The 15,471-nt window shown below is 52.8% G+C and overlaps 3 protein-coding genes across 3 annotated transcripts; all 3 read left to right on the forward strand.

The window, feature by feature from the left end:
- Nucleotides 1–2,260: 2,260 nt before the first annotated feature.
- CGR1_1 (rRNA-processing protein cgr1) lies at nt 2,261–2,751 on the forward strand (the record flags this gene model as incomplete). The annotated part of the gene is made up of 3 exons (XM_053187676.1): nt 2,261–2,327; nt 2,393–2,538; nt 2,611–2,751. 3 exons carry the CDS (start codon nt 2,261–2,263, stop codon nt 2,749–2,751), a joined length of 354 nt encoding a protein of 117 aa, XP_053055180.1.
- A 1,095-nt stretch (nt 2,752–3,846) lies between these two features.
- On the forward strand, nt 3,847–5,240 carry N0V96_002286 (uncharacterized protein; the record flags this gene model as incomplete). Its single annotated transcript, XM_053187675.2, has 2 exons — nt 3,847–4,553; nt 4,625–5,240. The coding sequence occupies 2 exons, from the start codon at nt 3,847–3,849 to the stop codon at nt 5,238–5,240; spliced, it is 1,323 nt and encodes a 440-aa protein (XP_053055179.2).
- A 6,238-nt stretch (nt 5,241–11,478) lies between these two features.
- On the forward strand, nt 11,479–14,686 carry N0V96_002287 (uncharacterized protein; the record flags this gene model as incomplete). Its single annotated transcript, XM_065756483.1, has 7 exons — nt 11,479–11,626; nt 11,695–11,924; nt 12,023–12,331; nt 12,396–12,684; nt 12,734–13,094; nt 13,148–13,991; nt 14,042–14,686. 7 exons carry the CDS (start codon nt 11,479–11,481, stop codon nt 14,684–14,686), a joined length of 2,826 nt encoding a protein of 941 aa, XP_065614852.1.
- Nucleotides 14,687–15,471: the final 785 nt, after the last annotated feature.

A 15,471-nucleotide genomic window follows, 5' to 3' on the forward strand; every position in this document is an offset into this window, starting at 1 on the left:
CACCAGCCCGTTGAAAGATTAACAGTTTCTTCGTGCGACGGCGCCGTCACGGTTCACCCCATGGCATCAAAGTATGACAAGGAGGCGAAGCTATCCCCAAACGACTAGCTTTGCTTAGTGGCCTGGCCATTAACTCTTGACCCTTCAATTGTTTCCGAGTCGCCCATCGCGACGAGCATCAACAAACAGGCGACTCCTACCCGTTGCTGGCCTACCATGGCCCGATGCTTTTCCCAAGCCGCCCTCATGCGGCTGCTGCTCACTCACCCTGAGAGTTGCAGATTCACCTGCAGAAGCAGATGATAACCTTCGCGTCTCTTGTGTCGCTCCAACCAATCTGGCCTGTCAATCGCCATGTTGCATTCAAACCCACTACGCGAATTCAAGTTGCATAGTGCACAGACGGACCTGCATGACGCCACGTACTAGTCGAGGACGGAATGAGGCACTTTGGTTTGATAACGACGAGAGGGATTTTGATAATGATTGTTCGGTCGATATTTAACACGACGCGGTGAGGAATAACGCATCATTTGCATCTCTGCTATGTATCCGTACAGAAATCTGTTGCCACCATGTTGAAACCCTGGGCCGATGACATGCTGAGTCTAATGGTCGTATCCAACCCTGTCATGGGCAGAATCCTGCATGAGCAAATCAGGAACAGTTCCTCCTTTCAAACACTCATCTCCCAGCAGGGAACAGAAATCATCCTCGTGATGTTGCTTTGCCTCCTTGGCTGACAGCCATCTCCACCCCGACTGGGATGTTCAATCCCCATCAGTTCCCATTTCGTACTCTTCCCCTGTTAAATGTTTCTTTCCCCCGAACTCCCACCAATTTTTTCAAGCGCGGCTCCGGCCCAAACCATACTGACTTGCATCATTTCATATCCGATCCGATCTGCCAACTGTTCTAAGAATACCTCACCCAACTTTCCCCTACGCTTCTGCCAGCTGGTGGCCCTCTGTCAGGACCATCAACGTTTGTTGGCGGCAATTCTGAACATGCCGGGTCCGGTCGAATTGCGGGTGACCCAAACTAATCTCGCCTGCAAGATTGACCAGCAGCCGCTTTCAGCATGACCCCACGCCCTCGGTAGTAAAATGAAGTGGTGGCCAAGTCATCACAAATTTTAGGTGCCGCCGTTGTTCAAATTTTTTGTGCCAGCTGTCTTTACCTAATTCCCCGTCAATATTCGCTCCGGTATCCCTGCGTCGACCAGTAAAGAAATCATCTCTGAGGATCACTAGAGGCTCTAAGCATCGGGAACCCAGGTTCAATATCTGGGATATCCAAGTTTGACGTGACAAGGCACGCCTTCGATTGATTCGGGCGGCAGGGATCCCGACACCAGAATCTGATATTTTTGGCCAAGTTGGCAGCTGGGGAAAGTAGAGATGTCTTTTCAGTGTCATTTCGGCAGCCTCGTGCGCCGCCACATCGTCGGACATGAGCTTGTCTGCCTGGAGGCGGTACATCTCAACCGCAATTTGATTGGTTTGTTGTTGTTCCCTTGACAAGAGCCAAATCTCAACGCCATTCATCTCTGCCGACATCACACGCCAGTCCTTCATGCCAGCTCCCGGTTGAATTTGCGTTTTCCTCGAGGCACCAATCGATATGATGTCTCAAAGCCAGGCCCAGCCATTAGCCACAACCGTTAGACGGCGACGCAAAGAAAATGACCCGAAATTTCCTGTAATCGGGCTCCGGACGTCATCTCAAACGGCGGAGACGTCGGATTATTGATGACGAGACTCGACTGGAAGGCTTCTCGCAGGCGCAACAACGTAGCGAGTCAGGCTTTGGGCAATAGATCCAAAGTATAGCCCGGAACCCGTCGAGCATCGTCATCTAAGTCATGTAGATCGTACTCCTTGTCGGGTTTCTTGGTTTCCCAATCCTCCCAACCTCGAGGGCCGTATCGATGCTGCTTCTGTTACGAAGCGGCGCCATTATCATGCACATCTGGCTTCTGAGCGGAGCAAGGACCCTGAGAAGCATCTTGGCACCCTTTCCTCAGCCACATGCACGGTAGCTTATTTTCTGGGTACTCGCACCGCCACAAGTAACAGCGCGCAGCTTAACTGGTTGGACGGCAGCCTTGTGCCCCGCCCGCCGCATTCCCTCGCGGTGCAAGAAATTTTCTGTTCAGCGCGAAGGACCTCCAATGCCGCCCGCTGCACATTGAAATCTCGACTACGCAAATTAACGTTCCTCAGCCTTTGGAGTCTGCGATTCTTCAACACCTGTCATCATGTCTGCTGCGGAGCCCCAAACTGCTACTGCTGCTGTCGACAAACCGCTTGGCATGCGAAAGAATGGTACCTTCATCAGCTCCATTCTTGGGCTCGTCTGACAGCTTGAAGCTAACTCTTCCTCCCTTTAGGCAAGCAATGGCACGAGACGAAGAAGGCTTTTAGGCCGACATCAGGCCTGACATCTTACGAGAAGCGGGCCAAGGAACGCGTCGCAATGGCGGCGATGAAGGCTAAGGAGAAGGAGATGAAGGACGAGAAGGAGGCAGAGCGCAAGGTATGATGATGCTCCCCTGTGTGTGTGTGTGTTTTTCACTCTCGCGGGCTATTCAGCTGACAACAATTACAGCAAAAAGTCCAGACTATCAAGGACAGAAGAGCCGCCAAGGAAGAGAAGGAGCGATACGAGAAGATGGCCGAGAAGATGCACAAGAAGCGTGTAGAGAGACTCAAGAGGAAGGAGAAGCGAAACAAGCTCATCAACTCATGAGCTTGATTGCACACGCGCAGACTTGCTGTTGGAACGGGCACTGCGATCGAATCTCGGCGCCGACAAAAGTCAGGAGTAGCTCCGGTTCCCCCGTGACAAATTCCGAAACAGATTTCGGGGGTGGAGGGAAAGAGTCGGGCCTAACGCGCCCGTATTTTGCACAGCTCAGTCGAAAGACGACTCGACACACACGGGGCTCATGCGAAGCCGAACACTATATCGTCGAGCGATCCCCCGCGGAGATATCAAGGCTACGACGAGGAGCAAACCCACAGAGCGGGCAACAGGCGACAGGGAGGCGGACTCGGAGCCGGCGGGACGGAACAGAGGAGGGATGGAACTGCTGATCCCATCTGTGATGATCTACGATGTGTACTACGACGAAAGCCCAATGAGGCTACCCATCCGAGCTTTTTCGCTCGGTGAAATCGGCTCAAAGGGCCAGATGGCGGCAATAGAAACTCAGCCAAACGTGGGCCGCGATTCACAGTTACATAGAAACAATAAGCGTATGACTTGACCCTCATTTTTGGGAAGGGGGGTTCTGGACCAGCAGTTTGCAAGTCCCCCAAGGAAAGTGCCGGTGGTTTTGTTCAGACGACGTTTCATGACAACGGGGAAGGACCCCGAGAGGCGCATGTGAAAGTGCGTCATTGGCCCGTAGAGAGGTGTGCAGAAAGGCAGCACCAAACTACCAGCTTTCACTGGGGATTCTGGGAATCTCCGTGCACACTCCACCTCCACCCTTTTTCCCGATCTTCCACACTGCGGCCTCCCTTCTGCAAGGAAACAGCCACACACACAAACCCAGCGCATCTCTTTTGCCCCCCCAAAAGCCCAAAGCATTGACCGTTCCAGGCATAGGTCAAAAAAAGTCTAACTACGGATAGGCCGTCCCAACCAAAGAAATCGTCTGGCTCGGCGGGGGTTTTTTCAGCGCCCTTTCAGCGGTCGGCACTGGGCAACAAGCATATTCGCTGGCGTGTGCGGCTTTGCTTGAGCGCGGCGGAGCCGCGGCTGGAGCGCTTCTCTCTATCGTCCAGTTTCTTTGAAAGGGGGTGGTGGGAAAAAGACGAAAAAGCACAGGGTGAAACCATGTCTGCCAACGGCGACAGTGCTCACGGCTTCGAGCTGCCATCGGCATCGGCCTCGACGTTGATGACGGCAGCCGCTATCGCCAACTTTTCCCAAAACCACGGTCAACAACAGCAGCAACAGCAACACCTATCCGTACACTCTTCCCACGGCAGAAGCAAGAGCAAGAGCAGAACTAGCGATAAGAGAGCTTCGGTCCCGGTCTCGGCGCCCGTCACTGCTGCTGCTGCCGCTGCCCCTCCTAACACCGCTGCCGCGACCTCCACGGCCACCGCCGCTGCCGCCGCCCTCCTCCCCGCGCGACGACCGCGGCACCAAATCACGCGCTCCATCACCGAGTTCTCGCCGCCGCTGAGGATGCATCGGCACCGGCACAGTCACCACCACCACCCGACGCAGCACGCGCTGCACCTGAACGCGCAGAGCCGGAAAGATAGGGACAGGCTTCTGCTCTTGGATGAGAGGGCGCCCGGTGCTGCTAGTGCTGGCGGATTGGGTGGGCGAAGCTCGTTCGACATGACGAGGTCGGAGTATGTGACGCCCAGCAGGAGTCCGGATTCGAGTCGGAGGACCAGCGCGCTTGTTGGGCCGATGATTGGGGGTGGGGAGAACCCTGCTGCTGTTACGCCGCCTTCGAGGAGGCTGAGGAAGGTGAATAATGAGGCTGCACTGGTGGAGGAGAAGGGTAGGACAGCGAACAGGGTTGCGTACGTTTTCTTCCGTGATGGTCTTTCTTCAAAGAAGCTTGGGGCTGACATGTCGGTGTTTCTACGTATAGTGGCTTGAAGAACTCGCTAGTCGAGCTCAGCGGATTCTCAACAGCGACAACTCGACGACTCGACGAGACGTACTACTCGGTCCTCGAAAAGAAGAGCATGCTGCAAAACACAATCTCGGCGATACGCGAGCTGACGGAGGCCTCGCGGCAGATGACGGGGGAGTTCGTCTCCGAGGCCGACGAGATGGCGCGGGACGTGGCTGGCCAGCTCGACACCTTTGGGCAATTCGGCGAGCAGGAGTCGCGCATCAAGACGCTCCAGGACCGGATCGAGTCCGGGCGAACGCGGATTGAGGGGCTGAGCGGGCGCGTCGACCTCGTGCGGCGGCGGATCGAGGGGTGGGAGAGTGCGGACCGGGAGTGGCAGGAGAAGACGCGCAAGAGGCTGCGGGCCGTGTGGATCGTCACGTCGATTGTGTTTGCCGTGCTGATACTGCTGTTTGTGGGCGCGCAGTACCTCGGCGGGCCGGCGGATCTCGAGGGCGCTGCTGCGAGGGCGTTGAAGGGGATTGAGAAGGGGGCGAATCGGAGCGTGGAGGGGGGCCACGGGGGGCGCCCAAGTTGTCGCCTTTGTGGGAGGATAGACGGGGACGGGAGGAGGAAGAGGACCGGTTGAGGGTGTTTGATGAGCTTTGAAGAGCTCTGAGGAGCTTGGTGTGTGAGATATACTGTGTTTGAAAAGGGATTGGGATTGCGGTTACTGCATATTAATATGATACCCACACAGCAGAGGCATTATTAGATTGATTGATTACAATAACGTTTGTTTTTCCGTTTGCAAGATGGTAACTCGTTTCGACTGTCATAGCTGTTTGATCGGAATCTTATACAACTTACCCCCTATTTCGTTGCTAGAGCTTCTACTCGTCACTTTATAGAGAGAGCTTCATGAGGGCTTGACTAGCCATACCCTTTGTGAACCGAGGGTCAATCAAAGGTTATATCTCGAACTTCATCATGGCCATCGTCGTAGAGGTCTACAAAGCGCATCATCCTCTCGACCTTGTATGACATTCTCAGGTACGGCAGTGCGATGATGATACTCAGTCGACACCAAGCCTTGTCGTACTATATCCAATAGCCTTGTGATGAAGCGTTTCTTAGGTAATCAGCTGGACTCTCGGTATGACTCGGTTTCCATCCAGCTTGGGAGATTCTGCTCTGTGTATCATAGTGTGCTGCCACCACCACCCCCTCTTTGGAAGTCATCCGAGCTTGTTGGCATGAGGCTACAACGTAGAGGGACATCAGACTTGTGGCGATGGACCACGCTGAGGGAACCATGAGTCTACGGTTATGCCTCTTTTTCTTCGCAATATCAGTGTAGACTATACTCGTGGTGCATTTTGACTCTTCGTATCTCCCCTCTGTCTTGTTAGCCGGATAGCTGAGGAAGGTTCCATGTCTCGATCCAGGTGGAGAGCATCAAATTGAATTCGGTTTCACTTTCTCTTTCTCTTACACCATCCTCTTCTATCATAGTCATGTTCATGGCCATGGATCCCGTGCCGTTGGCTCCGTGCGGTGCTGGACACTGCTCACACTTATCGATCCATCCTAGTTTCCGATAATGGACGGCTAGTTTTCCATTTGTGGTTCAAGAAACCCTCGAAGTGAGTGGGACGGTGTCCTGCCATCGGAGCAGTGAATGTAGCAGAAAAAAACAAACAGGAGCGAAGAGCGTTCGTAGCAAAATTCCGCCTTTAGCTACCTCCTCTGGTAAAAAGCCTGTATACCTAGAGCTATCACCGTGCTGTCTAATGTGCTGTTATATGACGTAGTCGAGACCGGTATCGAAGACGAAGCGAACCCTCTCCCGTAGCAGAACAAAAGGGCAGAGCTCTTCCGTAACGTGGGGGTGTTGTCCTGCGCCATGATACATCGTTTCTGTTTCTGGTTGAGGTAGGCTTCATCTTGCTTACCTAGACTTACGAGAGACTCGTCTTGATCAATCATTTTCCGAGCACTGTCCTCGGCGTTATTGAGTGTAAAGGGTTTATCTCGACATGAATACCGGACATGTAATTCGCCTCTGTGCGTCACGATGAGGGAATGCGATGGTTTTAATATTGCTTGTTTAGGGCCTAACTTTGCCATCGCCTTTTCTGCAGCTCAAGGTTGACCTCATACGATGCGAGTAGGTAATATGATGATGAAGTGACGAAGAGTATACGGCAGTCAGGGAATTTGCCGTGTATATTCAAGTGTTGACAAGAGACTGGACGAACGTAAGTCTCTGAACGTGACAAGAGTGAAGTTCCCAGAAAGACCGCGCACGTTGATGACCTGGTTTCGTTCCCTGGCCTGACAAAAAAGGGGTTGCCGTTTGGAGGAAAAGCAAGGCGGTGGAGAGGACATTGACTTAGGGAAGGGGTCATACAGTCAGTCACTTGCTGTGGGTGGTCTTTGGCACGATTGTTCGCTTCTCCTGTCACCATCGGATGAGGAGTCCCCTGGCGCAGTAGTTGCGACTGATCACTTGCAAGAACACACAAAGGGAGTCGACCCCCGATGATCTTGTTTTCGTGAGGTCTGAGTTCGTTTTTCCAGCTTGCGCTCCCCCTTTTTTGCCACTTTACCTTATTGGTTCTTTTGATTTGATATCTTGCCACGTTCATTCCATATTGGCTTCCTCGCAGGGTCGAGATAATACTCCCGGACAGCTTTCCTTTGATAACAAGAGACGAACATACTTCTAGAATAGATTGTCACTAATAGCTCATGGAGTGATCAGTGTGGAATGAGACGGACAGGTGACTGAGAAACGGAAGGAGCTTTCATAGGTTATGTTTATATTTTTTTACCTACAGTAGAGCAGCTCGTCTTCTGCAGCTTCGTGCTAGGCTAACGTTTAATCGCACAATTGGCCAGCGTCTACCTCCATCCATCACTTGCAAGAAGATTGACGATGTAGCTTATAGGTCTGCCCTGATAAATACTTTAGCCAGTATCGTATGCTCACAGTTTCACAACGAGAGCTCGACCTTGTTCCACCATGTGGAATCACTACGCAGCTTAAGATAGTGTGTAGTGAAGTTTAGTGACGACGTACCGGGGTCTTCGCTAAAACAGTGACCTACGTCCAACTTGAACATCGCTTGGTGTCACCCTCCTGCTTGCATTTGGCCCTGGATCAACCTCACCTTTCTTCATACGTATCGGCGAGCTCTTGACTGCACTGTACCACTCGTGTGCCGCGATGCGCCTAGTACGTACGAAATGAGGACTCTTACGACAATCGAATGAAGTCCCGATTGTCTTGAATACCCCAGGCTCCCCTTTTGCCCTTAGAATGGACAACACGTACGACTGGAAAGTCTACAGGGCATACAAATTTACAAAACAGTCACCAGCCATACAAATCAAACAAACCTGCCGTGGACCAGATCGGTAGTTGTGGAAAACTAAACAGGGCCGGCGATATCCCGAAGCGATGTGATATCCCGCCCGCGGGCAGCCCTACGAGTACTCCGTACTAGGTACGCAATCGGGCATGCCGAGGTGCTTCCTTAAATGAGAAATTATGCATGTTGTTTAGGCCCTGGACGATCACCGAATGGGCGCCGGCTCCGAATCCCGACGGGGTGCGGTGACCCACACCCCGTGCGTCTTACAGCGTCCTTCAACTCCTGGGCTCCCGGCACCGTAGCCGGGTACGCGCAAGAATTGGGTGGTGCGCAGGGGAACAGAGTCATTCCTGTCTCTGTCTCTACCTCTCTCTTGACACTTCCCTATTTTGGCTGTTCTAGCTGTTTCGGCTTCCTCGCAGCGCGGCAGCGTATAACAAGTAGGCTGATCATGGAGATTTGGGAACTACTTACTTTTCGAACGTCGCACTAAAGGGAGATCGTCCGGGCGGATGTCCGCAGGCCGCGGGTTCCAGAAGCCCGTCTAATGATTCCATGCTTCCGTCGTATTACGGCGCCGAAAGAGTTTGGCGCGATTGGGAGAACAGATTGGGAAACATAACCAAGTCCCCGTGATTTTTTAATTTTTAATTTTAATTTTTTTATTTTAAAGCGAACCGAGTTACGTTCCGGGAGACTCTGAGCCTTCAGTCTTGAGGTGTTTGTTGATCAATAGGAAAAGCAAACGTTTGTGATGTTTCTGCGAGTGGATACGGCGGGGATAGAATGGGAAAAAGTCACCAAAAAGGGCCGTGGAATCTCACGAAGAATGAGGTGTGCTCTTGAGAGCGGATACGTAGTGGGCGGCGCTAGACGTCGATTGCCCCATAAGGCGATTCGGTCTCGTCCGGAGCCAAGTAGCAAGGAAGAGCTGATGGCGACAATGATTGCGCGTCTGCGGCCTTGGCTCTTTGCACAGCTTCGAGGCTGATGACTGAGTTGTGAGTTGACAACAAATGGGTTTTTTTTTGGTGGGGTCACTCAAGGTAGTCATTTTTTGCTCATGACTTGTTAACTGGGAATGGGGGTCAAGATGCTCATTCTATTTCAACGAATGATGTGCTGCGAGGTGCAGCTTCTGCAAGTCATATTCATTCGCCTTCTGCAACCTGATGACTCTACTCTCTAATCCTTACTTGCTGGCTTTGCGGGTCCAGTGCATTCATTGCCTGTGAGTCGCGATAATGGTTTGGACAAGGAAATAGCAAGCGAAGCTCAGCCAAGACTGGACACGTCGTGTTGCCCAGAGTGGAGGGGTGGTCAACCAGGAAAGTCGAAGAGCGGTTGTGGCTGAAGTGTGTGAGGCGTGTCGAGGAAATAGCGGCTGGGCGGCTTGGTTAAGAAGCTCAGTGGGCGTTGCGTCCGTCTCTAGTATCTCTAGTAGTATTGTGTGGTGTCTCTTGTGTCTGGTCTCGGCACTCGGCTCCGCATCGTTGGGGTGGATGAGAAGAGGATATGCAGGTGTGCTGCCCCACGACGTCATGCATCCCATGGCCAATTTTCGACAACATGGAGAGATAGGTCATAGTTACCGCCACGATTCTCGGCGCCATTCGGGTGTGTCTCGACTCTCGAGTCGTAAGTCATGAAGATTATAAGGTATTGCGCTTGGGGGGCTTGGCCTGCTGCAGTGTGGCTGGGCTGTTTGAGCCCTTGAAGAGAGAAACACTTGGGAACAATTCGTCAGTCAGGCGCAGCAGCAAATCGTCAGCGTCAGCGAAGAATACCGTCGGGGATTACGAGCAATCTACTATGTACATAGTCAGGTGGGCGGGACCGGACAGTTCCCTATCCATCCCGGACTTCCACCCAGCGCCAGCGCCAGCGGTGACTAACGAGGCATGCGGGAGCGGAAAGGCTTGGCTTTTTCGTCTACCTCAGGTTCTGCGCAGTGACAGCAACATGGAACGGATCCCTGCCCTGTTTGTCAGCTTCTTCTCGTCTTCGTTGGTTCTTATTCGCACCTCCAACTCCTCTCGCGTCTCCAAACTTCGCTTCGCATCGCTGTCAGGCACCCGCAAGCCGCCACAGGAGGACCCTGAACTTTGGAGTCCATCTGTCTATCTGTCTGTTCACATAGAGTTTACACAAAAGATGGGCGCACAAGTACTCTGTAAGGTACTGCAAGAGAGAATTGGGGACTGTTGGTTGTTTTGGGGGTACTTCCGCGTGTTACGGAAGATGGTTCCTTGCTTTTTTAGAAACGACCCCTGCCTCGTTTTATCTGCTTTTGTCAAGTTTTGCTGTGTTTTCTCACCCCGCCAAACGACGCTTGCGTGCCGTCTCTCCGTGCTAAGGATATCCAACGTCCGTCCCGGCCGGGCTTGAGCCTTTTTGTTTATTGAGGCGACTCGCGACGTGAGAAAGAATTCAAAAACATCCCGATCTATCCCCCTCCTCATCCCCTCCTCCCATCCGTCCATCCAGCCCAGCCCAGCCCTCTTCGCCGCTCGCACAGCTGACCTGACGCACTGCACATACATACGCGCTTCCCCTTCCCAACGCCCAATCACATCTTTGCTTAGCTTCACCGAGCTCTAAGCTCATTCCGTCTCGTCTCATCCAACCTGTTGGGCGCTACGTAACCTGCCGAGCTCCCGCCACATGGTATCTTAATGCCATCCAGCTTCTAGTTCTTAGTACTTGAGGAGCTAGGTCTCAACATCCGGGAGGGGGAGCATCTGAGGCAACACCAAGAACAGGAGGGTTCTGGGTTCCTTGGGATTCATAATTAATAGACACCAAAGACGGCGAGGGTAACGAGCGACGAAAAAGTTTAGGTGGTTTGGGACCGGCACTAAAAAAAGGCTTCAACCGGGCTCCCCTCCACTTGCTTGAACCCAACAGGGCCCCGCGACGAGCACCTGACAGCATTGACTTTTGGCCAAGGTACCTTCAGGCTACCAAACCAAGTGGCTCCTATCCTGTTCTTTCACCTCACCTCATTCACTGCTGCTACGAGAGCTGCCCTGCACTTCACCGCAGCACCATAGTGGGCAGCGCCTGTAACTACCCCGCCATACGCGCGTTACGTACAGCGACCCTACAGCCTACCGCCGCCTGCGCCCCCACTGCGATCTGGGCCCGCTCCCTGCCCTGCGACCACAACCTAACCATTGGGATCTGCCGCGCGCACTACACTATTGAGACCCGGCTCGTGCCCAGCCCAAGGTACCCTGCCAGCCCCCAAGTACCCAGTCACCCCCCAGTACCGCTGTACCGTCCGTAAATTGATTATTACGTCGCGGGTCCCCAGCTGTTGCTCTGACGCCAGTCAGCTTGCCCACCTTCTCTCGACCCTTTCTTCCTTCCGCAAATCCGCAACCACCTTTCTCTCCTCTCTCTCCCACGATCTTGGCACCGAAGAAAAACGAGGGCATTCTAACAGACCTTTGCCAGCTCCCGAGAACGGTTCAAACGACACGGAATAAAACAGAAACGACGCTGATGGCTTCGACATCCCAGGAACAACCGCAGAATGGCGCTGCTGTAGACCCGGCCCAGGCCCCGGTCACCAGGGAGCTTCCTCTTCGTTCAAAGAGCAACATGTCTATTCCCCCGCCGGGCCAGTCCCTGACGGGAAAGCAAGAGCATTGTAAGCCGCCCATCATTTTCGACGTGATCCAAAAAAGAGGAAAAGATGCTAACATCCACTCTCGCCAGACCTCAAGCGCGAGCTCGTTTCTGAGCAAGTCAAGTACGAAATCTCGGAGCTCAACTCCCCCACGGCCCTCAAGCGATTTGGCGCCCCCTTCAAATCCGATGTTGGGGAGGTCTCCCCCCTCGACTCGGAGCTCCCCATCCTCCGCTACATCTTTGTACACCATGTTCGCGATTTCCCCTTCCTCGACAAGGCCAGAGAGAAGGAGTTTTGGCAAGACAAGCTCCAAGTAGTAAGTGCAAAGGCTTAGGCTTCCCCCGCGCCATTGCAAAGCGCCCTCACTCCCTCCGAACTAGCTCCGCTGACTCGTTCCACCACCCCCAACTACAGTTCCTAGAATCTTTTGCGACGAAGAATATTTCATCCTCCGAAGACAGACTCGAAGAGACCAAGCGGCGCAAGTTGGCTATAAAATGTCAGAAGCTCGTTGAGCTGATGATGGTGTCCGGTTGCAAGACTTCGTCCGGCTTTGAGGAGAGAATACGCTTTTCCGAGATCGAGGTCGTCGACAGCAATGCCATCGACACGGGCGTCATGCATGCGTTGCCGGAAGGCAACTACATCAATGGTTGGGATGTGAACATTGCTGCCGTCCGAATCACGTCGGAGAGGAAGACCATTAGATCTCACAAGCATGCTGTAAGCTGACTCTCCTGAGTTTTCGTTTCTTGACGAGAACGGTAGACACTAACGTCGAGTTTAGGAGTTCATCATGCGCATTCACCGAAAGGGCGAGCTCGAGTTCTTCATCGGTAGAAGATATAGCGATTTCGCCAGGTTACATAAGAGATTACGCCTCGAATTGCCGGGCAAGGTTCTGCCCACTCTGCCGAAGAAGAACAAATCGGATACGACGACTACGGGTCTGTTCTCTTCTCTGACCGGAGGCGGAAGCCCGGATTCTTCTGCCTCCTCGGTGTCATCTGTTTCGACCATGATGACTGGTCTTCCTCCTCACGAAAAGGACACCCACTCCAAGCTGTCGGTTCTTGGTGAGTGTTTCTCATTCCCGTACGGTGCCGTGAATGCTAATTAGTGTAGGACACAAACGTGCTAGCTCTACCACTTCAGGTCGCAACTCGCCTCGCGTGTCAACGGACAGCAGGCCCAAGAGCCCCCTGCCATTCCTCGGAGGAAAGAAGAACGAACAGGTGACGCTATGGCGTGAAAGCCAGCGTGTATCTCTCAGAGCTTTCATTCGCACACTGCTCTCGAACCCCCAGATTGCACAAACAAAGGCTATGGAGGAATTCCTCACCAGAGACCAGATCACGCCGACGGACGCCGATATCGACGATATTGAACGGAGAAAGGCAGTCGACGCGATGCGTGTGGAAGAGCAAAAGAAGTTTTACGAGGTGGCAAGGAAACGTGCTGCCGAGCTCGACATCTACATGGAGGAGTGCGTAGTCCTGCAATCTTTATTCCCCACGACCATGTACTAACAGCGGTCAGGTTCCGTCAAGAGATTGTCGAGCGTAACGGCCTTACGTCACTGTTTAAGGAGATCAAGGAGAAGGAGACTATCCAGGACTTGAGCATTCAGTACCGGAAGTTCGCCGAGTGGCTCCGGATAGAAGTCGCAGCTACGATTTACCACCTATTCCTTGCAGAAGACAATTCTCCCGAGCTTTTCGCCCAAGCCAAGAGGATACACTCGCTCATTCCTTACACAGTCATCAAGAACGTTATCAGGATTGCGAACCCGGCTGCTGTCATGTCCGGTGTCTTGGACGTGTTCCTGGCCCAACCTTTCGGCACCCGATCCCTTCTTCAACGCATCTTCTCACTAACCCTCAATGACGGCATCAAGAGCTTCCAAAAGTCTATCGACACGCTCGGCGCTAAGATCGGCGATGCGGCCTTTACTGGCAAGCTGAAGATGTATACCGAGGCCGAGGAGCACATCAAACTCGCAATCAGGGAAGAGGCGACTGCTGAAGATATCGACTTGATTGTCGTGATCCTCCGCTCGGATTACCTTGAGCCTGGTCTCACCTCGGAACAGATTGGCCGACTCTACAATGCCTACGTCGCTTTCAACAACGCGGTTGAGAACATTGACGAGGAGTTGAAGCAGGGTGCTCAGCTGTTCTCGTACCTCAAGCAGTACTTGAAGCTTTGCACAAGACAGCACGACAAGGCCATGATGTTGCAGTTGGTGGAGCAGCCAGTCACACTTCAGCTGTTCAGAGATCTCTTCAGCATTTTCTACGAACCCCTTGTTCGGGTCTACAAGTCGGCAAACGTTTACAGCAGTGTCACGGACTTTGCCGTGTTCATCGACGACATGATTCAGGTAGGTAGTCTCGCGAGATGTCACGGTAACAGCACTAACACGCAACGCAGGTTGTTGAGAAATGCCAGGAGCAGGACGCATCAGCAGACCCGAACCAAACCGTCCAGGCCTTCATTGATCTCTGCCAGAGACACGAGCATAACTTCTATAAGTTTGTGCACGAGGTCCACACACACGACAATGGCTTGTTTGACCAGCTGATGGGCTGGATCGAGGACATTTTGGAGTTCTTGAGGAAGGGTCCCAAGAACGGCACCTTGAATGTCAATGCGCTCTTCGAGGGAGGTGTTAGCTCCGGTGCCGTCGATAAGGCCAAGGTCATTGATGAGGTCAACCAGCTCATTGCATGGCAAGAAGCCAGGAAGAAGTGGCATCACGACAAGACACGACAAAAGATGGCGGCTGAAGGAAACGGAGGTCCCGACTTGGTTCCCACTGGTTTTTCTTCCTCCGACTTTGGCCTCGACCAAATGGACTTGGAGGACATGGCGTATGACGACGAGGACGAGGAGGAGGAAGACGAGGCGGAGGAGGAGGACGAGCTCGACCCTATCGAGGCCGAGCGCCGTCGCCGGGCCAAGAGACGCGATAGGCTCCGTCGGAGCGCCGGCGAGCCGGCCAAGCCGCCCGTGTCCGAGGTTCACAAGCTCAAGGATAACTTCCTTGTCATGTTGCGCGAGGTTCTTGCCCAGTAAGCTTTTAGAGAAAGCATGATATCCCCTGGCTCGTAACTTGGGTCCACATACATGGGTGGCTGGTGGGTTGGGAAAGGCTTCATGGGTTTGGCACATTTGAGGGTATCAAGCCCCATAAACTCTGGCGTTTTATGGTTTTCCGTGGCTACAATACCTGAATTACTTTGAAATCAGTTGAAAAGATTTATTTCGTTTATTGGACTTTGTGATGTCATTTTTGGGTTTCTGGGGTTTGCTAGAACTCGCCGTCTCTTCCCAGCCATTCGTCTAATACTTGGGGAGTAATGATTAGGATTGTATGACACCTAGGCATGTGTAGAAGCAACAACGCCAAAACACGTAGTTTTGTTCAGCTAGCATTCTGAGGACACTCCAGGTCATGTGCTCGCACAATGAGGCTCATAATGTGTCCGATGCCAACCGTGTCCCAGATAGTAGGCCGATTCAAGTAACGATGCGAATTTCGATGGAGGTCCACCCTCATCACAGAAAGGGGTACTCAAAACGAGGTTAAGGTGCAGTGAGGAAGAAAATCGTCTTCTTCTCAGTTGCTATCTACTTACTACCGATAAACCATAACAAAAGGGCGTGCGAGCGGGGGGTATCCTCAATTCCAAACTCCATCATAACCCATCTTCATCCAACCTGTACAGTATGGATCAATAGCCCACCTCACGGGATAGATGGCTTTCTATCCGAAGTCTTTCTTCCTTTCCTGCCTTAGACATAACCTTATTACCAGAAACAACGACAAACGCCAAACACACCTCCAAAGCGAAGAAAAA

Source organism: Colletotrichum fioriniae, assembly GCF_027942845.1.
Source record: "Colletotrichum fioriniae strain IMI 355084 chromosome Unknown scaffold_2, whole genome shotgun sequence".
Taxonomy (NCBI): domain Eukaryota; kingdom Fungi; phylum Ascomycota; class Sordariomycetes; order Glomerellales; family Glomerellaceae; genus Colletotrichum; species Colletotrichum fioriniae.